This window comes from Pteropus medius, unplaced genomic scaffold, assembly GCF_902729225.1.
Source record: "Pteropus medius unplaced genomic scaffold, Ma_sr-lr_union100, whole genome shotgun sequence".
Classification (NCBI taxonomy): Eukaryota; Metazoa; Chordata; class Mammalia; order Chiroptera; family Pteropodidae; genus Pteropus; species Pteropus medius.
This window is the reverse complement of record NW_024342471.1, coordinates 2,517,817-2,532,704: the sequence shown is the minus strand read 5'-3', so window position 1 is coordinate 2,532,704 and position 14,888 is coordinate 2,517,817. Positions and strand designations below refer to the sequence as shown.

Genomic DNA, 14,888 nt, shown 5'->3' with positions numbered 1-14,888 from the left:
CATTTAATTAAAATGAAATGAAATCTAAAATTCAGTCTCTTAGTTGCACTTGACACGTTTCAAGTGCTCCCCAGGCACCTGTGGCGGGTGGTGGCCCCCACGTTACAGGTGCAGAACACTGCTACCACTGCATGATGCTCCACTGGACAGTGCTGGTCTAGAGAGTCCAACAATTTCTCAAAAGACCCAAGGATCAGTTGATTAAGAATGAGAGTTGAATCTTACTGAGCAAATGAAGAGGTGACTGTCCAGCCAGAATCAGCACTGCTGAGACTAGAGCTCAGGCTTTATTGTTCCAATCCACAGCTCCTCCCATACAACAATGAATGTAGGGAAGCAGTGACAAAGGTCAAGAAACTGGCAAACCCAGTAAAAATGACCTACCATTAATTGGCTGTATTACGGGATAAAAAAGCCTTTTATTTATAAATGGCTCGTTTTTCAGCAAACATTTTTAAGGACCTACTACGTGACAAGCACTTGTTTGAATAGGGGAGGGGGGTACAAAGATGAGTAAGTCAGGTGCTAATAATGAGACTCTTATACTCTTGCCATTGTTACAATGTGTGGGAACCCAGTGGGAAGAGAAACTGAAGAGTTGGAGAGGGGGTCCCCAGAGATGGTCTTGAGGGATGAGCAAGAGTTTACTGGAGAAAGAGCATCCAGGCAGAGGGAGCCGCCTGTGCAAAGCCACCTCCTGGCAGGGTCAGGCAGCCCTGTTAGGTGTGCAGGGGGAGGGCTAGGCTGGCCCCAGGGATGCCTGAAACAAATCTTACATGAAAACCATGCATGAAAGGCTGATCTGCCTCAGCTGTCAAAAACAAAAACACAAGCAGCAACAAAGCTATTCTACTGTTCAACGAATATTAATTGAATGCCTATTACATATTCTGTTCCAAACACCAGACACAGCCCTAAAATTCCTGCCTCCCGGTGCTCACACAGACCCTTGCATCTCCTTCCTGATGGCCACCCCCGGAATCTCTTCCCCACCTCCCTCCTGACCTCGTTCCTGAACTTTGGCTCTGCCTCTAGGGCCACTGTTTCTGACTTTCCAAAGTCTTCAATAGCATGGAAGCAGCAGAGGAAAAATGACCTTCCTCCGGACACCACCAGAAAAATACTACAGCCAGAGAGACGGTGTCCAGTCCTAGAAACAAATTTACGGCCTAATACGGAGGCACAGGGTGAAGAAACAAAATGGGGTACCTACAGCCAAGCTGCTAAATTACTACTATCGAGTAGGTTAAGGCATGAGGAAACGGTCCTGTTATTGTTCTAACTAGCCTGGGAACTTAAACTTTTGTAACTTTCCAGTCACGTCCCAATGCCTGGATATATATCTGGATATATACCAGCCTTCCAGATAATGCTTACCTGGCCATCAGGTGTGACCAGACTTCCTGGCACCCATCTTTCGGACCCCCTGACATCTGACTGATAATCATTCTGGAACAATCCTAGGGCTAAGAATGAAAGGCTGATAATTCTCAAGAATGTACTTTTTACGGTAAGAACTCTTGACTTTTCTTTCTTCTTCAGAACACTTCTGGGTTTTTGCCTGGCTGTGTCCCCAGTCTGCAAATTCTAAGACCCTTGCACTAAGTCTTTATCACTGTAGCCAAAGTCTCTGGGCTTTTTGAGTTCGTTTGACAATATCATATAAAGACGGTATCTGTAATTTACTACCACAAGCTGGACTCTGCTTAGTGCTTCACACCAAGTTATTCATTCCAGTGCCTTGCACACTATCTTGCTGACAAGGGCATGGAGACTCAGAGAAGTGATGTCACCTCGGGAGAAAGTGATGGAGCCAGGGCTGGAACCCAAAGCAGTAGCAGTCCCCTCCCACCATGTCTGCTCCTCTGTGGGACAGATGTTTGCACACACTCAGCAGAGGAGTCCTGCAGCTGGCATCTGACCCCTTAGAACTTCAGAACATACAACGGGGTAAGCAGCCTCAACTCCTAGTCAAACAGGTTAAAATTCCCATGGACATGGAATGGCATAACTGGATAAAGGATAATAAATAGTATAATTGCCAAGAAATGGAGGCAGATTCTTTGGACAAGCCATAGATCACCCTTTTTCTACATGCTCTGGAAGTCTGATACAAAGACCCAGACCATTGCCATTCCCTAGAACTTTCTGCACTGATAGAAATATTCTATATCTGTGCTGTCTTTTGGCAGCCACTAGTCAGTCACAAGTGACCAAAGAGCCCTTGAAATGTGGCTAGTGTGACTGAGGAACTGAATCTTTCATTTTAATTAATTTAAATTTAAACAGCCACATGCCATGGCTACTACCATATTAGATTGCACAGATCTAGATCTAGAATCATCAGGTTTCAGATCTCGATTCTATTCAGAAAAGTGACTTGTCCCAAGTCTTTCATCTAGATGACAGGCACAGAGTCCAGAACTTGTGCCTTCTTTTTCCTGGACAGGATCTCCCATTGGCTGCACACCTCAGGCCACAGAGAAACTAATGTTGCAAGTCTCACTTCCCCATCCCAAGGCACCTGTGGAGATGGATGGATTGTACCCGCTTGTGAGCCAGGGCAATGGAAACCGATTCCAGGGCTGACACTGCCCTGAAATAAATGCCATCTTCGCCTGAGGAAGTGACCCAAAGTGATTCTGAGGGAAGATCAATTCAGTTCATTAAAAAGCCCTGGCAGATTGCCTTTTAGAACAAGCTGGCACCACTCAAAATGTAATAAAAATAATTATTCCCCAGACCACCTCAATCCTTGATTAGAAGGGAACCTCAATGAGCAGCACCACTTACTCCCTACAGTGACTCTGCCTGCTGATGACGTGTTTCAAAGGGTACAGAAAGGGAGCTGGCTTGCTCAACTGCCTTCCCCTGAAGTTTCCCCATTTACAACAATTTTACTTGATGCTATTTAAGATTAGTTATATGTCTACGGGTTCATGGCAGCAAATCGGCTCAAGAGTGAGTGGCTTATGCCCCATTTCTGTGTCCATGCGATAGACACTCTGTGTACTCAGCATCTGTTTCTCACCACTAGTGGCAATAGGTCTCAGGGATGGCATTGGAGAAAGTGCCCATCAGGCAGCCCTCATGAGTGCTGTGCCAGGAGCCACAGGCAGCAGGTGGAGCCATCTGCACACCTGAGGCTGAACTCGGTGATGAACTTACAGGAAAACCAACCAATGTGTCAAGCATGCACCGTGTATGCCCTGTTCCCTCTCACCTGGATTTGTAGTCAAGATTAACCAAACTTAGTATTTGGTTTCTTTTTATCTGACTATAGAATCTCCCAGAGAGCTGGGCAGCGAATTTCTAATTTCACAGAGGTCAAACAGTTTTAGAAGGCTCCAGCCTACCCCCAAGTTCTCAGGACACAGGGCTCAGGTAAGGAAGACCTGTGACCCATGCATGCTGTTCTGGATGGTGAACCAGTTCTCACAGTCTCTAGCTGCACATACAATGGCTGGGGGACCAAGCGGCATTCCTCGGCACCCTGGCAAACAGTACACTTTGGCCCTAGATAACTGGAATATGAAGTTTACTCGCTAGCAATAAATTTGGAAGCCCAAGAATAAGTGTCTTCTTATTGAGGCTGGACTGTGGGGTGGGACAACCCCAGGGCCACGTGTCTGTGTACAAAGCTGGGTGGGGAGGAGAGGCAAGTAGGTGGGACTCCTGACCCTGGCCTTGTTCAACCCGAGTAACTCACTACGGCTTGTCTAATCCACTCCACAACTAATTTCATCTGAAAGAGAAGGATTCTGCTGTGACAACTTAAAAACCATATTAATTCTTTACTAAAAGAACAATTTTTTTTCTGTAACAAGTAGTAGTATCTCTCATCTAGAACTAGTGCCATCTCCTAATTGGTCCCTGTTTCCATCCCCTCCACCACCCACCGTGGTCACCTCTCACCACAGCAGCCAAAGTGGTCTTTAAAAATAATAAAACAAAACAAAAAAAACAGATGGAACAGTCTCTCTGGGGCACCCCCTTTCACTTAGTCGCCAGCAGCCTACAGGGTTTCCGTGACCTGGTCCTCGGTTACCTCGATGACTTCATCTGCTCTTCCCTGTCCCCGCCCCTCACTGGCCTCCTGCTGATCTGCCACATACTACACTGCACCCAAGACAGGGCTTTGAACTGGCCGTCCCCTGCCTGAATGCCCACTCTCCAGGCATCTGCACAGCTCTATGCCTCCCTTGCCTCGTTCAGGCCTTGGCCCAAGGCCATCTTATCAATGAGGCTTAACCTGACCACCCCCATTTAACACTCACCCTCATTCCCCATCCCCTCACCCTGCCCCATGTTTCTGTCATACTTAGTATGCTTACTGTTTATTGTTTGTCTTTCCCTGCTACAATGTAAACTTCACGAGAATGGGGCTGTTTTTCTTTTTTATTCACTAATGCATCCCAAGTGCCTGGAATGGCAGGCTGGCACAAGGTTGAGTGCTTAATAAAAATTTGTAGAATGCAAGAAGGAATGACAGCATCTGAGAGCCTGTCTACCCAGGCCAGCCAAGGGAGGAGAGACCCCCACCGGCCTTCCAAAAACCTATCAATGGAAAAAAATAAGGAAATGTGGGGAAGGTGATCTCAGAGTTGGGGGTCATCCTTTTGGAACTCAGGTGGTCAGACCAATCAGTGAAACGAGTCGACGTTTAGAGGCCCAACTATTTAATTAAAAAAGTACTTGTACCTTAGTAATTCCCAAAACTCCAATGTTGGGACTGGATGAAGTAGAGCCATTCCCAGTACCAAATATGCCATCGAGAACACAGGAGAGACCCTCCACGAATATCCCCCTAAAACGTAAAGGAATGGGGGAAAGAGAAACATTCATTCAATGGGGGAGGCAATCTACAGTATGCTCTAAATGACCATGACCCAAAGGCCTGGTCCACAGATCTGCAGCCTCCACACATCCTGGAAGGGGGAGCAATGCAGAGTCTCAGGCCTGACTCCAGACCTGCTGAGGCAGAGCTTACACTTGAACAGGATCCTTCACTCTCATTCAACTTTGAGAAGCACCTCTGTCACCACACATTAGACAAAGGTGTTCAAACAGAATTCCAAATTAAAGGATTTTAACCAGAAAACAGAGCCATTTGTTGGGATCTAAGACAAACGTGGGCCGTCCACTGACTGATTTGATTTCTTTGCTATTAATATATAGTTACATCAGGAATGACGTGTTTTGTAATTCTGTAAACAATGACGCTTTTTAAAAGAATCAATATACGAGTAATATAATCATATACAACAGTTCTCTTGCAGAAAGACATAAAAAGCAGGACTGTAAACTCTAACATTAGAACCATTGCAAGAGATGCTAAGACACAACCCATTACATCTCATCACATACAATCCCTTTCGGAGGAGCAGCAGCTGCTTGGGAAAGAGGTGCCAGTGGGGCATTGGGAGTGTGGTGATCTGGGCTATTTTCTCTTCTCTGAAGCCTCCATAGGGTCCAATTCACTCTCAGCATATAGAAACTAAAGAGCAGGTGTGCTGAGAATCTAAACCCTACAGCTCATAAACTTCTAGATTCTGCAGACTTCATTTATTCTTGCTTTTATCTCTCCACATATAAATTATAATTATGAATAGATGACACAGCATCTACTGTTCAGAACGGCTGGGAAAACAACAATCAAAAGAAACATATATTCATGACCCCAAACCAAGCAAAGAACAATGGCAGTGTGGCACTTATTTTGATGAGTTTAAAGTCTACAGTGGTCTCATAGAGAATGTGTTAAGAAAGGAAGAGAATTCTGCTTGGAGCTACAGATGAGGAATGAGAGAGCAGTGGCAGTGACTTGCCCAAGGACAAACAGCCAATGAAAAGCCCGGATACTTGGCTGCTTTCATGCTGAAGCACTTGGCTTCTTCTCCAAGATCTTCCAAACCAAAGAGCAAAGTAATGAGGTACTGGGCCTGATGAAGAACTCATTTTCTCAGACACGTACCTGTTTATTGCATGGATAGGGGGCGGTGGAGCACAGGACAGCCGTGCGCAGGCGTAGTAGTCCCCGATAGACTCAATGATACTGGCAACAACCGCGCTGAGCATGCCGATGACACCAGCCGCAGAGATGGTGGGCAGTCCCCACTGAACTACGTAAGGAAAACAAACATGAAATTCTCACTTTCTTAGAGGGGGAGGCAAAAGTTAGCAGGATAGCGAGTCATTCAGAACTTCAGGACTCTGTAAGACCCACTCAGATTTCGAAACTAATGCAAACTTTATTTTTAAACCTAAGTCACTAATGTGTAGGTGCCTGGGAATAGTTCCTGAGCCAGTGGAAGTTGGCCATACCAGGACTCGTCTGTTCTATGTCCTTATTTAAAACTGTTTGGCAGGAAGAGGAAGGTGCTTCTCCTGCTTCAAAACCACAGTGTCTACTAAATTACAACTTAACATAGCCTGCTGTGTTGGGATAGAAATTGTATGAGAAGGATTTTTAACCCTGCTGTGCAAAGTGTGGTATGAACTCATGGTGCCCTTGCACTGGGGTTGGCATCAAATGAAAAAAGCATTAAATTAAAAAAGCTGAATTAAATCCCAACAGTAAAAGCATGACACAAAGTAGAGACAACCCTTAAGTAAACCATGTTATGGAAAATTAGATAGATTCCTTTTAAGAAAGCAAAGAGAAACCCCCGGTGGCTTCATTTTGAGTGTCTAGATTTAGTTAGTTCTTCTTTAACTTTAAAGAAAAAAAAAAATCTCTTTTTGAACCTTGAAAGCCATAGATGTTATTTAATAAAAATAGCATGAGGAACTTTCACTGTTAGAATGAACAGATTTCTTTGATAAAGTACCTAGACCTTTCCTTGAACCCTTGAACCCTGTATTAGTTATAATACAGCTACTAAAAATAAAGCACAGTGGAAAAGGAAAGATAGATAAAATGGTCTCTTATGCAGGAGCCAACAACGTAGTTCAGAAAACAGACAATGAAAGATAAAGAAACAGTGTAATGGGTAGACATCAATAGAAGGCAATCCAAACTGGGTCACAACGAGTACAAGTTAGGAAGTCAGGAAGAGGACAGTCCCTGCCCAGGATGGTTCTGGGCAGGCAGCAGCCTGAATGAGCATAGCAGATGGGCAGAACCCAGTAGAATAAGAATGGGCTGGTGTTTAGAAGAGGGCGTGTGTATGGCATGGCACAGGCAGGTTTAGGAAGGGCTCGACATGCCACCTAGGGAGGCTTGGCCTCTGTCTTGTAGGTAACAGGGAGCAACCTTGGGTTTGGGAAGAAAAAGATGACACACAAAGTTGTGCAGAATATGCCTAGAGTGTGTATGTGGGCAGAAGTGCTCCCTCCTGGGGCTACTTTACCCTGTGGGAGAAGAGAGAGGATACAGCGGCGGCCTGTGGTTAGAGGGGCAAAGTGCACGTCCACGGAACATAACAGGGCATGCTCTATGCCCGCCAGCAGCAACCTTGGTCAACATCTCATCTCCAGGAGAGTTTGGAACAGATTTTTCTCATACAGATGATTTATCAAGCAATGTTCGTATTTTCTAAATAATTTTTTACATAGTTATCTTGTTACTAATGTAGTGTTGTGGTTTCATTTTAGTGTCTTGATTCGGGTGAGGTATTCTTTTCTTTTGTCATTTGCTATTTTTCAGAAATTGCTTTTTACTTTCTTAAGTCTCTATACGTTTACTGTTTTCTTTTTTTCCCCTTTTGCCTAAAAGTCTTAATTTTGATGTATAAAATCTTTATTCCATCTGCTTCACATTTTAAATTCGTAATCTTATAAATTTCGATCCCTTTTCTTTCAGATAAAAAACCTTGCTGGCTTCCAGCCTTCTAGCTAGCCTGTTGTTTCATCTCTCCTTTTAACTAGAACCTTTAATTTATGTTCCTTTACAGCAAGGCTTCTCAACTTCAAAACTGTTGACATTTTGGACCCCAAATCTGTATTTTAACAACAATCCAGGTAATTCTTAGCATGCTAAAGACAGACAACCACATATCGGAAAACCGGTGTCCAAATTAAGCTAAATCATGAGAATAAAGACTACATCCTTCTGGCTCTCTGGGTGGCTTTTTCCTGGGGGAGCTTTGGCAACAGGGCAGCGCATGGCAGTTAAGAGTTGTCAGGACAAGGAGCTGGACGGCACCGGTCTCTTGGCATGTGCACAGCTGCTGCTCCTGTGCAGACCACTGTTTTCCTCCTTGCACTCATCTCGGGAGCCGCCTGCACAAGCGGAGGACCACCCAGCCTGTGCCGTGGGGGCTTCCTCCTACCTGCCCTCCCATGCCTCACCAACTGACTTTTAATCTCATTTTATCTCAGATTACAAGTATATTTATGAATCATGCATTTTTTAAAAGGATAGGTATATATAAATATATATTTAGACCATATGATCTGATGAGAACGTTATTTTAGAAAGACTATACTTCTTTTTTAAGTGTCTGTAAATGTGTCAAGAACAGAAGGAACAACTGTCAATGTTGCCATCATTTAACATGCCTAGAACAGTTGTCTTTGACCCAATCTTAATATTCTTGGCTTTTCTTGCTTTCTCTCCTAGTCACTGTCATTGTAAAATGTGAAGATGTGACTGCTTAAATAGGGGAATAAATTAGCACTACCTGACTAAGCTTGGGCTTCAATTCTAATTAAAACGTCAAGTGCCAGAACAGTCTTCACAACAGAATAACCAAGCATTAATGACCACTGGGTTCAGAGAGTCACTTTTGGGGAGGGGTCTAGAAGGTGGGATACATGAATCCAAGTGACACCTCAGCTGGCGACTGGCCCCCTCCTTGCCAAAAGTTATCTAACATTTAAATTATAACTTATGATCCATCTTCCACCCATCTGTGAATCAGTTTACTTCTGACAGCTATGACATTTTAAAAAAGATTACAGCTGCCCATTAAAAGATAATACAAATTCCATCATACTTGAGCAGTGTGCTTGCTAATCTTCATGCCCCTCCCACTCAAGTCTGTTCACTTCGGTGGCCTGGGTTCTGTGTAGCTACATACTTACTTTCTAAGCAGCTGCCCTTAAATCCTATAACCATCAGATCTCAAACCTGGCAAGAGACCCCTTCGCCAGGATTTCACCCTAGTGGAACCAAAAGAACCAACTAGTTAATCTGAGAAGGGAGCTGGTTAGTCTCTGTGTGTTAATTATGGTCTCTAAGGACAGGGCTTCCCTTTTTGTGGGGTCGAATCCTCTAACGACCAGAACGATAAGACCCTGAGGGACAAAGAGGCTTTTCCTGCTGTCAACTTCCTACTCCGCTGAGCTGGCCCCTCGTGAGCTCCTGAACCCTCTGGCCAACCAGAATACTTACATGGGTATGGGACCTTAAACCATGGAGCCACCAGAAGCACGCCCTGCCTGGCATCTGTTCGAGCGTAGAAGCCATACTTGGTGCTGTCAGGAGGAAAGACGTCTGTCACTGTGAAGATGAAGCAGAGCAGCCAGGACACGAGGATGGCCAGGATGATCTGAAGTGGTCGAAGGAAAAGACTCGATCAGGCCAAGAGGAGTGGTGGTTGTTGGCAAAACACATGCCTTCCTACGTCTGAGTATAACACCCCCAGGATCTACCGCTGTCAGTACTTTGCTGAAAAACCCTGTGACAGATTTGCTGAAAGCCTATTATTCCTTAAATAGAATCACATTTAGAGAAAGCAGTTTTATCCAGTTAGAGTTACTTTAACCTTAGGTCTAACTAGTAGAATAAGGATAATGGACAAGGTGCCTGCCAAGGCAACGTGGGGTTAGCCCTCTCAGTCCCAGGAACTAGCAATGTCCTCTTTCGCACTACTAAGGATTTCAGAATTGGAAGCTGCCGCCACTTTTAAGTCCATGACGACGTGGGTGGTCATTAGTACCCCAATGTCGCTGCACAGACGTGGTCCCCTCAGGAGAACCTGCTTAAAACCTTCCTTTCACATAAACGTTGTACATAATGAACCAAAGGCAATACTGTCAGGAAAGATAAAAAAAGGTGACAACTCACAGGGAACATTTTGAAAAGCTGCAACTTGTACGCAGTCCATCCTTTCTTGGATTTGTAAATTGGGAGAGGAAATTTAACATTTCTGGCATACTGAGAAAATAGTAATACTAGGAAAATTGTCCTGAGGAGAGAAAGAAAATAAACTATGTTAAAGGCCGTATGTCTGTGTTTTAAAATATTGCTCAAATCTTCAATGGCAAAAGTGACTACGTGTGTTCAACTCATTTCTCTAGAAAGCTGCTCGTGTTCTTAACCGTTATTTGGGAAACTGTCTTTTGGCAACGCTGTTTTTGGAAAGATATTAGAACTCTTTCTCTTAGCGTTACTTAATACAGAAATGAAATTATTATGTAAATGCCTTGGCTAAATTTTCCTTAACAGAACAAGAAAACCCAAAGAATGTATACGCTGATGGGAAAAGCTCACACTATGTAAGGGAGAGAGAGAGGCTGCCAAATACAACAAAAAGCCAGTGTAATTACAACCACAAATTAACTGAAAAACAAGCAACTACCACACGAGTGTGCACATAGACGCACACGCATACGTGCAAACAGTGAGGACGGATCCAAAATGCTCACAGGGATTGGCTTCGGTTGGCAATATGATAACGCAACTTTTTCTACTTTTCTGTACTTTCTGATTTACTTAAAAAAGCATAAATTACCTTTAAAAAGCAAAAAGTAAAGCTTCAATGTTCAAGAAAGCGATATACAGAATTCCATATTCACGCTAAGCGGTTTCGTGTGTCAGACATTATAGGAAAGTCTCCCCACCCATCACCTCATCTCACTGTTCTGCAGTGGCTTCTGTGGTCATCTCCTTTAGAGAGACAAAGCCAGCAGTCCAAGGTCATGCAGCTACAGCTTGCAGGGTGGGCAGGCCAAGGGTCCAGCTCTAGGGCCTGGGCTCTGAATCACTTTGCCACACGGATCATAAGGGCTGGGAGGCCTGGGCTGGCTCAGAAGGCCCTTCACCCTGAACCCCACACTCCTGACCGAGATGCCCTGAGGGCTGCAGGAAGCAGCAATGACAAGTGACTTTCCTGCAACAGGCCCGAGACATTCTCGTCAGTCTACTCCCGAGTGTGGCAGGTGTGGGATGGCTCCCCATGACTGAAGCAATAAAGGCATACACACAATGGTGTGTTTCATCACCCACTGGGAATCACTCTTTGACTTACAACCCAAGACACAGTTGGCCGAAGAGTGGGTTCTCCATCAGAGCTAAGCTTAATGGTTCCTGGGTACAGTTCTAATTGCTGAAATGGAATTATCAGCTCTGATCTCGCTGGTCAAGTGCAGCTTTCCTGTCATGTATCTAATGAGGTACGAACAGTAGCCGGCTGCAGAACAGGGCTGTGCTGCTTCACCATCTCCCCCCACCTACTTGGGCGTCGAGGGTCTCTGGCCTACCACAAAGTCACCAGGCCAGTACCAATTCAAGGTTGAAAACACTGAAAACATACATAGTGCTCAAGTTATTCCAATTTCCCTGGGGTGGTGGAATTTAACAACAACTACTACAACAAAAAACGATACGGCAATGAAGGATATTAAAACTGCCTTGTTTTAAACTTAGACAAAAATGAAAAATTCAGGTTTTAAAAAATGCTACCGATTAATTTCAAAGTGAACACTCTGAGATCCCAAAAGACCCCAAGTCTGCTATTATTATTATTTTACGTGACATCCCACGGGGCAATTACGCCTGAACTGTGGTGTTCGCTTTTCAAAGCCTGTTTATAAAAGGTAGGGGGACACATACAAAATTCAAGGAAGGACACCTAAATCTCAGGCCTAAATCTGGCAGTGCGAGTTGAGTGAATGGGCTAGGCAGATGAGAGCTCCATTTTCTTCCCATTCTAAAATCCATCTACTTCTAATTTATGGTTATCCTCAAATACACCTGTGGGGCAGGCAGGGCAGGCAACCTCACAGCAGAGGCAGAAGGTGGGGGCGCGGGCGGGGCGGGGCGTGCCCATGTTCACACACCTTGGACTAGCAGAGAAGAGACAAGGGTCTGAGCCTTAGATCCTCTGGCCAGAGTTTGGTCCGCCATAGCTGGCTCTTTCTACCTCATGTTCACATGTCGCTTATTTGTTGACCTTTCTTTTACCTTACAAATATTTTTCAAAAAATACGTACTAAAATGTAGGAAAATTATAGAAGGCAGATAAGCAAAAAAAAAAAGACAAGATCTTAAAGATCTCTCATCATCCCCACTGGGTGACAACCATGGAGCATTCTGGTCTATCACCCCATCGGCTTCCATTCCTGGGATATTGATGTGCCATCTGGGAATAGAGAGGGAGACAGGACTGCCTGAAATCATCTTTGTCCTCAGAGCATAAACATGTCATCCATCATCTGACCCAAAGTGAAATCATACTTTACATACCACTTCCCAACCAGCTTGTAGCCCTGTTAATGACACAACCTCAACAGATGGAAATCTGAAACAGCATCTTAGTGACTGCTTAGCATTCAGCCCTATAGCTGTACCACATCTCGTTTAACAGTTCCCACACGGTGTGACGCTGGGAGCAACAGAAACACGGTGATAGATCACCCTTCCCCGACCTGCCTCAGTATCTCCTTACAAGTTCCTAGGACTGGGACGGATCTGTGAACAGTAAACACCTGATTAAAAAGCTTCTGATACAAACTGCCAAATATGTACAGAAAGGTTGGGTGAATTTACAGTTCCACCCAGGGACCAAGGACATTCATTTGCTACTCTCTGTAATATAGAGTCTTATCATACTTTCAAATCTCTACCAATTTAAAAAACTTTATCATCTTATAATGGTAAAGTTGTGTAAGTATGCTTATATTTATGCATGAACAATACAAAATATAAAAGAATATTAAAGTTTTACTAATCATGAGATTTTTTAAGGGATGGGGATGGGTGGGAAGGACTACTACTTTAGATTTCCCTGTTTAATTACTGTTAAACTTCAAATGACTAGAATTTAAATACATTTGAGGGTACAGATAAAATGAGATTTCTTCTGAGTGTTTGGTGATGGTACTGGAAGGTTCATGTTATACTCCTCTACTTTTGAATAAGTTTGAAATTATGCCTAAGAAAAGTAACGAAAATGCAAGTTTTCTCAGTAAAAACACAGTTCCCAACAAGGACCTATGCATGGTATTAGAAATGTTAACACATTTACTCTCCAGAGACTGTCTCTAAATGCCACCTCTTTTGGAGACCTAGGACCCATGTTGTAAAACCTAATCCATCACCACTACCCCACTGCCCACAGAATCCCTGTGAATGTGCATTTTCATATGCACTGGGGGAGGGGGATAACCCTTCTTTACACATTAATCGGCTATTTGTATTTCTTAAATGGCTATTCATATTATATCCTTCATCCATTACTCCACCAGGACTCGCTCTCCTTTAAATCAATTAGTGGAACTATAAACTGGGGACATTGGCCTTTCTGGTGAAATTGGTTATATTTTCCCAGATTCATTTATAATTTAGTTTCAGTGGTTTTTGATATGAGTTTTGAATGCATTAGAAGTAAAATTTACTGATCTTTTCTCATTATCTGCTTTAAGATCCTGTCTTCTATCTGTGGATTCCAAGAAATAAGCATCGTTAAAAAGTCTCCCCTCCTGTGGTCGTCAGGTCTAAGTTGGAGTCTCCCAAGGGCCCAAACGGCTGAGGAAGCTCTTCATCGGAGGTCTGAGCACAATGAGTGTCTGGGGAGCAATTCTGAGCATTGGGGAACGCTCACAGACTGTGGGGTGATGAGCGATCCAAACTCCAAGCGTTCCGGAAGCTTTGGGCTTGTCCAGTGTGCCACTGTGGAAGAGGTGGATGCAGCCATGAATGCAAGGCCACACGAGGTGGATGGAAGAGCTGCAGAACCAAAAAGGGCCATCCCAAAAGAAGGGTCTCCAAAACCTGGTGCCCAATTCACTGTAAAGAAGATTTCTGCTGGTGGCATTAAAGATGACACTGAAGAACATCACCTAAGAGATTATTTTGAACAGTATGGGGAACTGAAATGACTGAAATCATGCCTGACTGAGGCAGTGGCATGAAGAGAGGCTTTGCTTTTGTAACCTTTGATGACTATCACTCTGGAGACAAGACTGTCATTCAGAAATACCACATTGTGAAAGGCATAACTGTGCGGGAAGGAAAGCCCTATCAGAGCAAGAGATGGCTGGGGCTTCCTCCAGCCAAACAGGCTGACGTGGTTCTGGAAGCATCGGTGGTGGTGGTTTTGGTGGGAATGACAGCTTCGGTCATGGAGGAAACTTCAGTGGTCAGGATGGCTTTGGTGGCAGCCGCAGCAGTAAAGGACACAGTGGCCGTGGGATGGCTACAATAGATTTGGTAACGATGGAAGCATTTCTGGAGGTGGTGGAAGCTACAATGATTCTGACAATTACAACTATCAATCTTTGAACCTTGGACCCATGAAAGGAGGAAGACTTTGGAGGCAGAAGCTTCTAAGGTGGTGGAGACCAATCCTTTGCCCAACCATGAAACCAAGATGGCTTATGGCGGTTCCAGCAGCAGCAGTAGCTACGGCAGTGGCAAAAGGTTTTAATTACTGGCAGGAAACTAAGCTTAGGGGGAGAGGCGAGCCAGAGAACAGGGAATCTACAGGTTACAACGGATTTGTGTTGTACAGTGGTGACAGGGCCTAGCCACTACAAAGACACGTTTTAGTCAACACTCGTGTATGGGCAAATAACTCTAACTTGAGGACTGTATTTGTGACATTGTGTGATGGTTTATTTTAGTTTCAGTTCTGTAGAAAGTGTAGTTTCAGTTCTGTAGAAAGTGTAGCGGCATTCCAGCAAAGGGTATATTAACGTACTTTTTTTTTTGCATTCATGCT

General features: G+C 44.2%; 1 protein-coding gene and 1 pseudogene across 3 annotated transcripts in view; one reads left to right on the top strand and one right to left on the bottom strand.

Moving 5' to 3' along the window:
* SLC23A2 (solute carrier family 23 member 2) overlaps window positions 1–14,888 on the bottom strand; it is a 110,780-nt gene that overhangs the window by 8,564 nt on the left and 87,328 nt on the right. For all 3 annotated transcript variants that reach the window (XM_039863783.1, XM_039863782.1, XM_039863784.1), the window contains 4 exons: window positions 10,013–10,133; window positions 9,338–9,494; window positions 5,975–6,122; window positions 4,702–4,807 (listed from right to left, as the gene is read on the bottom strand). In XM_039863783.1, coding sequence (XP_039719717.1) covers window positions 4,702–4,807; window positions 5,975–6,122; window positions 9,338–9,494; window positions 10,013–10,133 — 532 coding nt within the window. The remainder of the gene's footprint in view (window positions 1–4,701; window positions 4,808–5,974; window positions 6,123–9,337; window positions 9,495–10,012; window positions 10,134–14,888) is intronic.
* On the top strand, window positions 12,820–14,694 carry LOC120603988 (heterogeneous nuclear ribonucleoprotein A1-like; annotated as a pseudogene).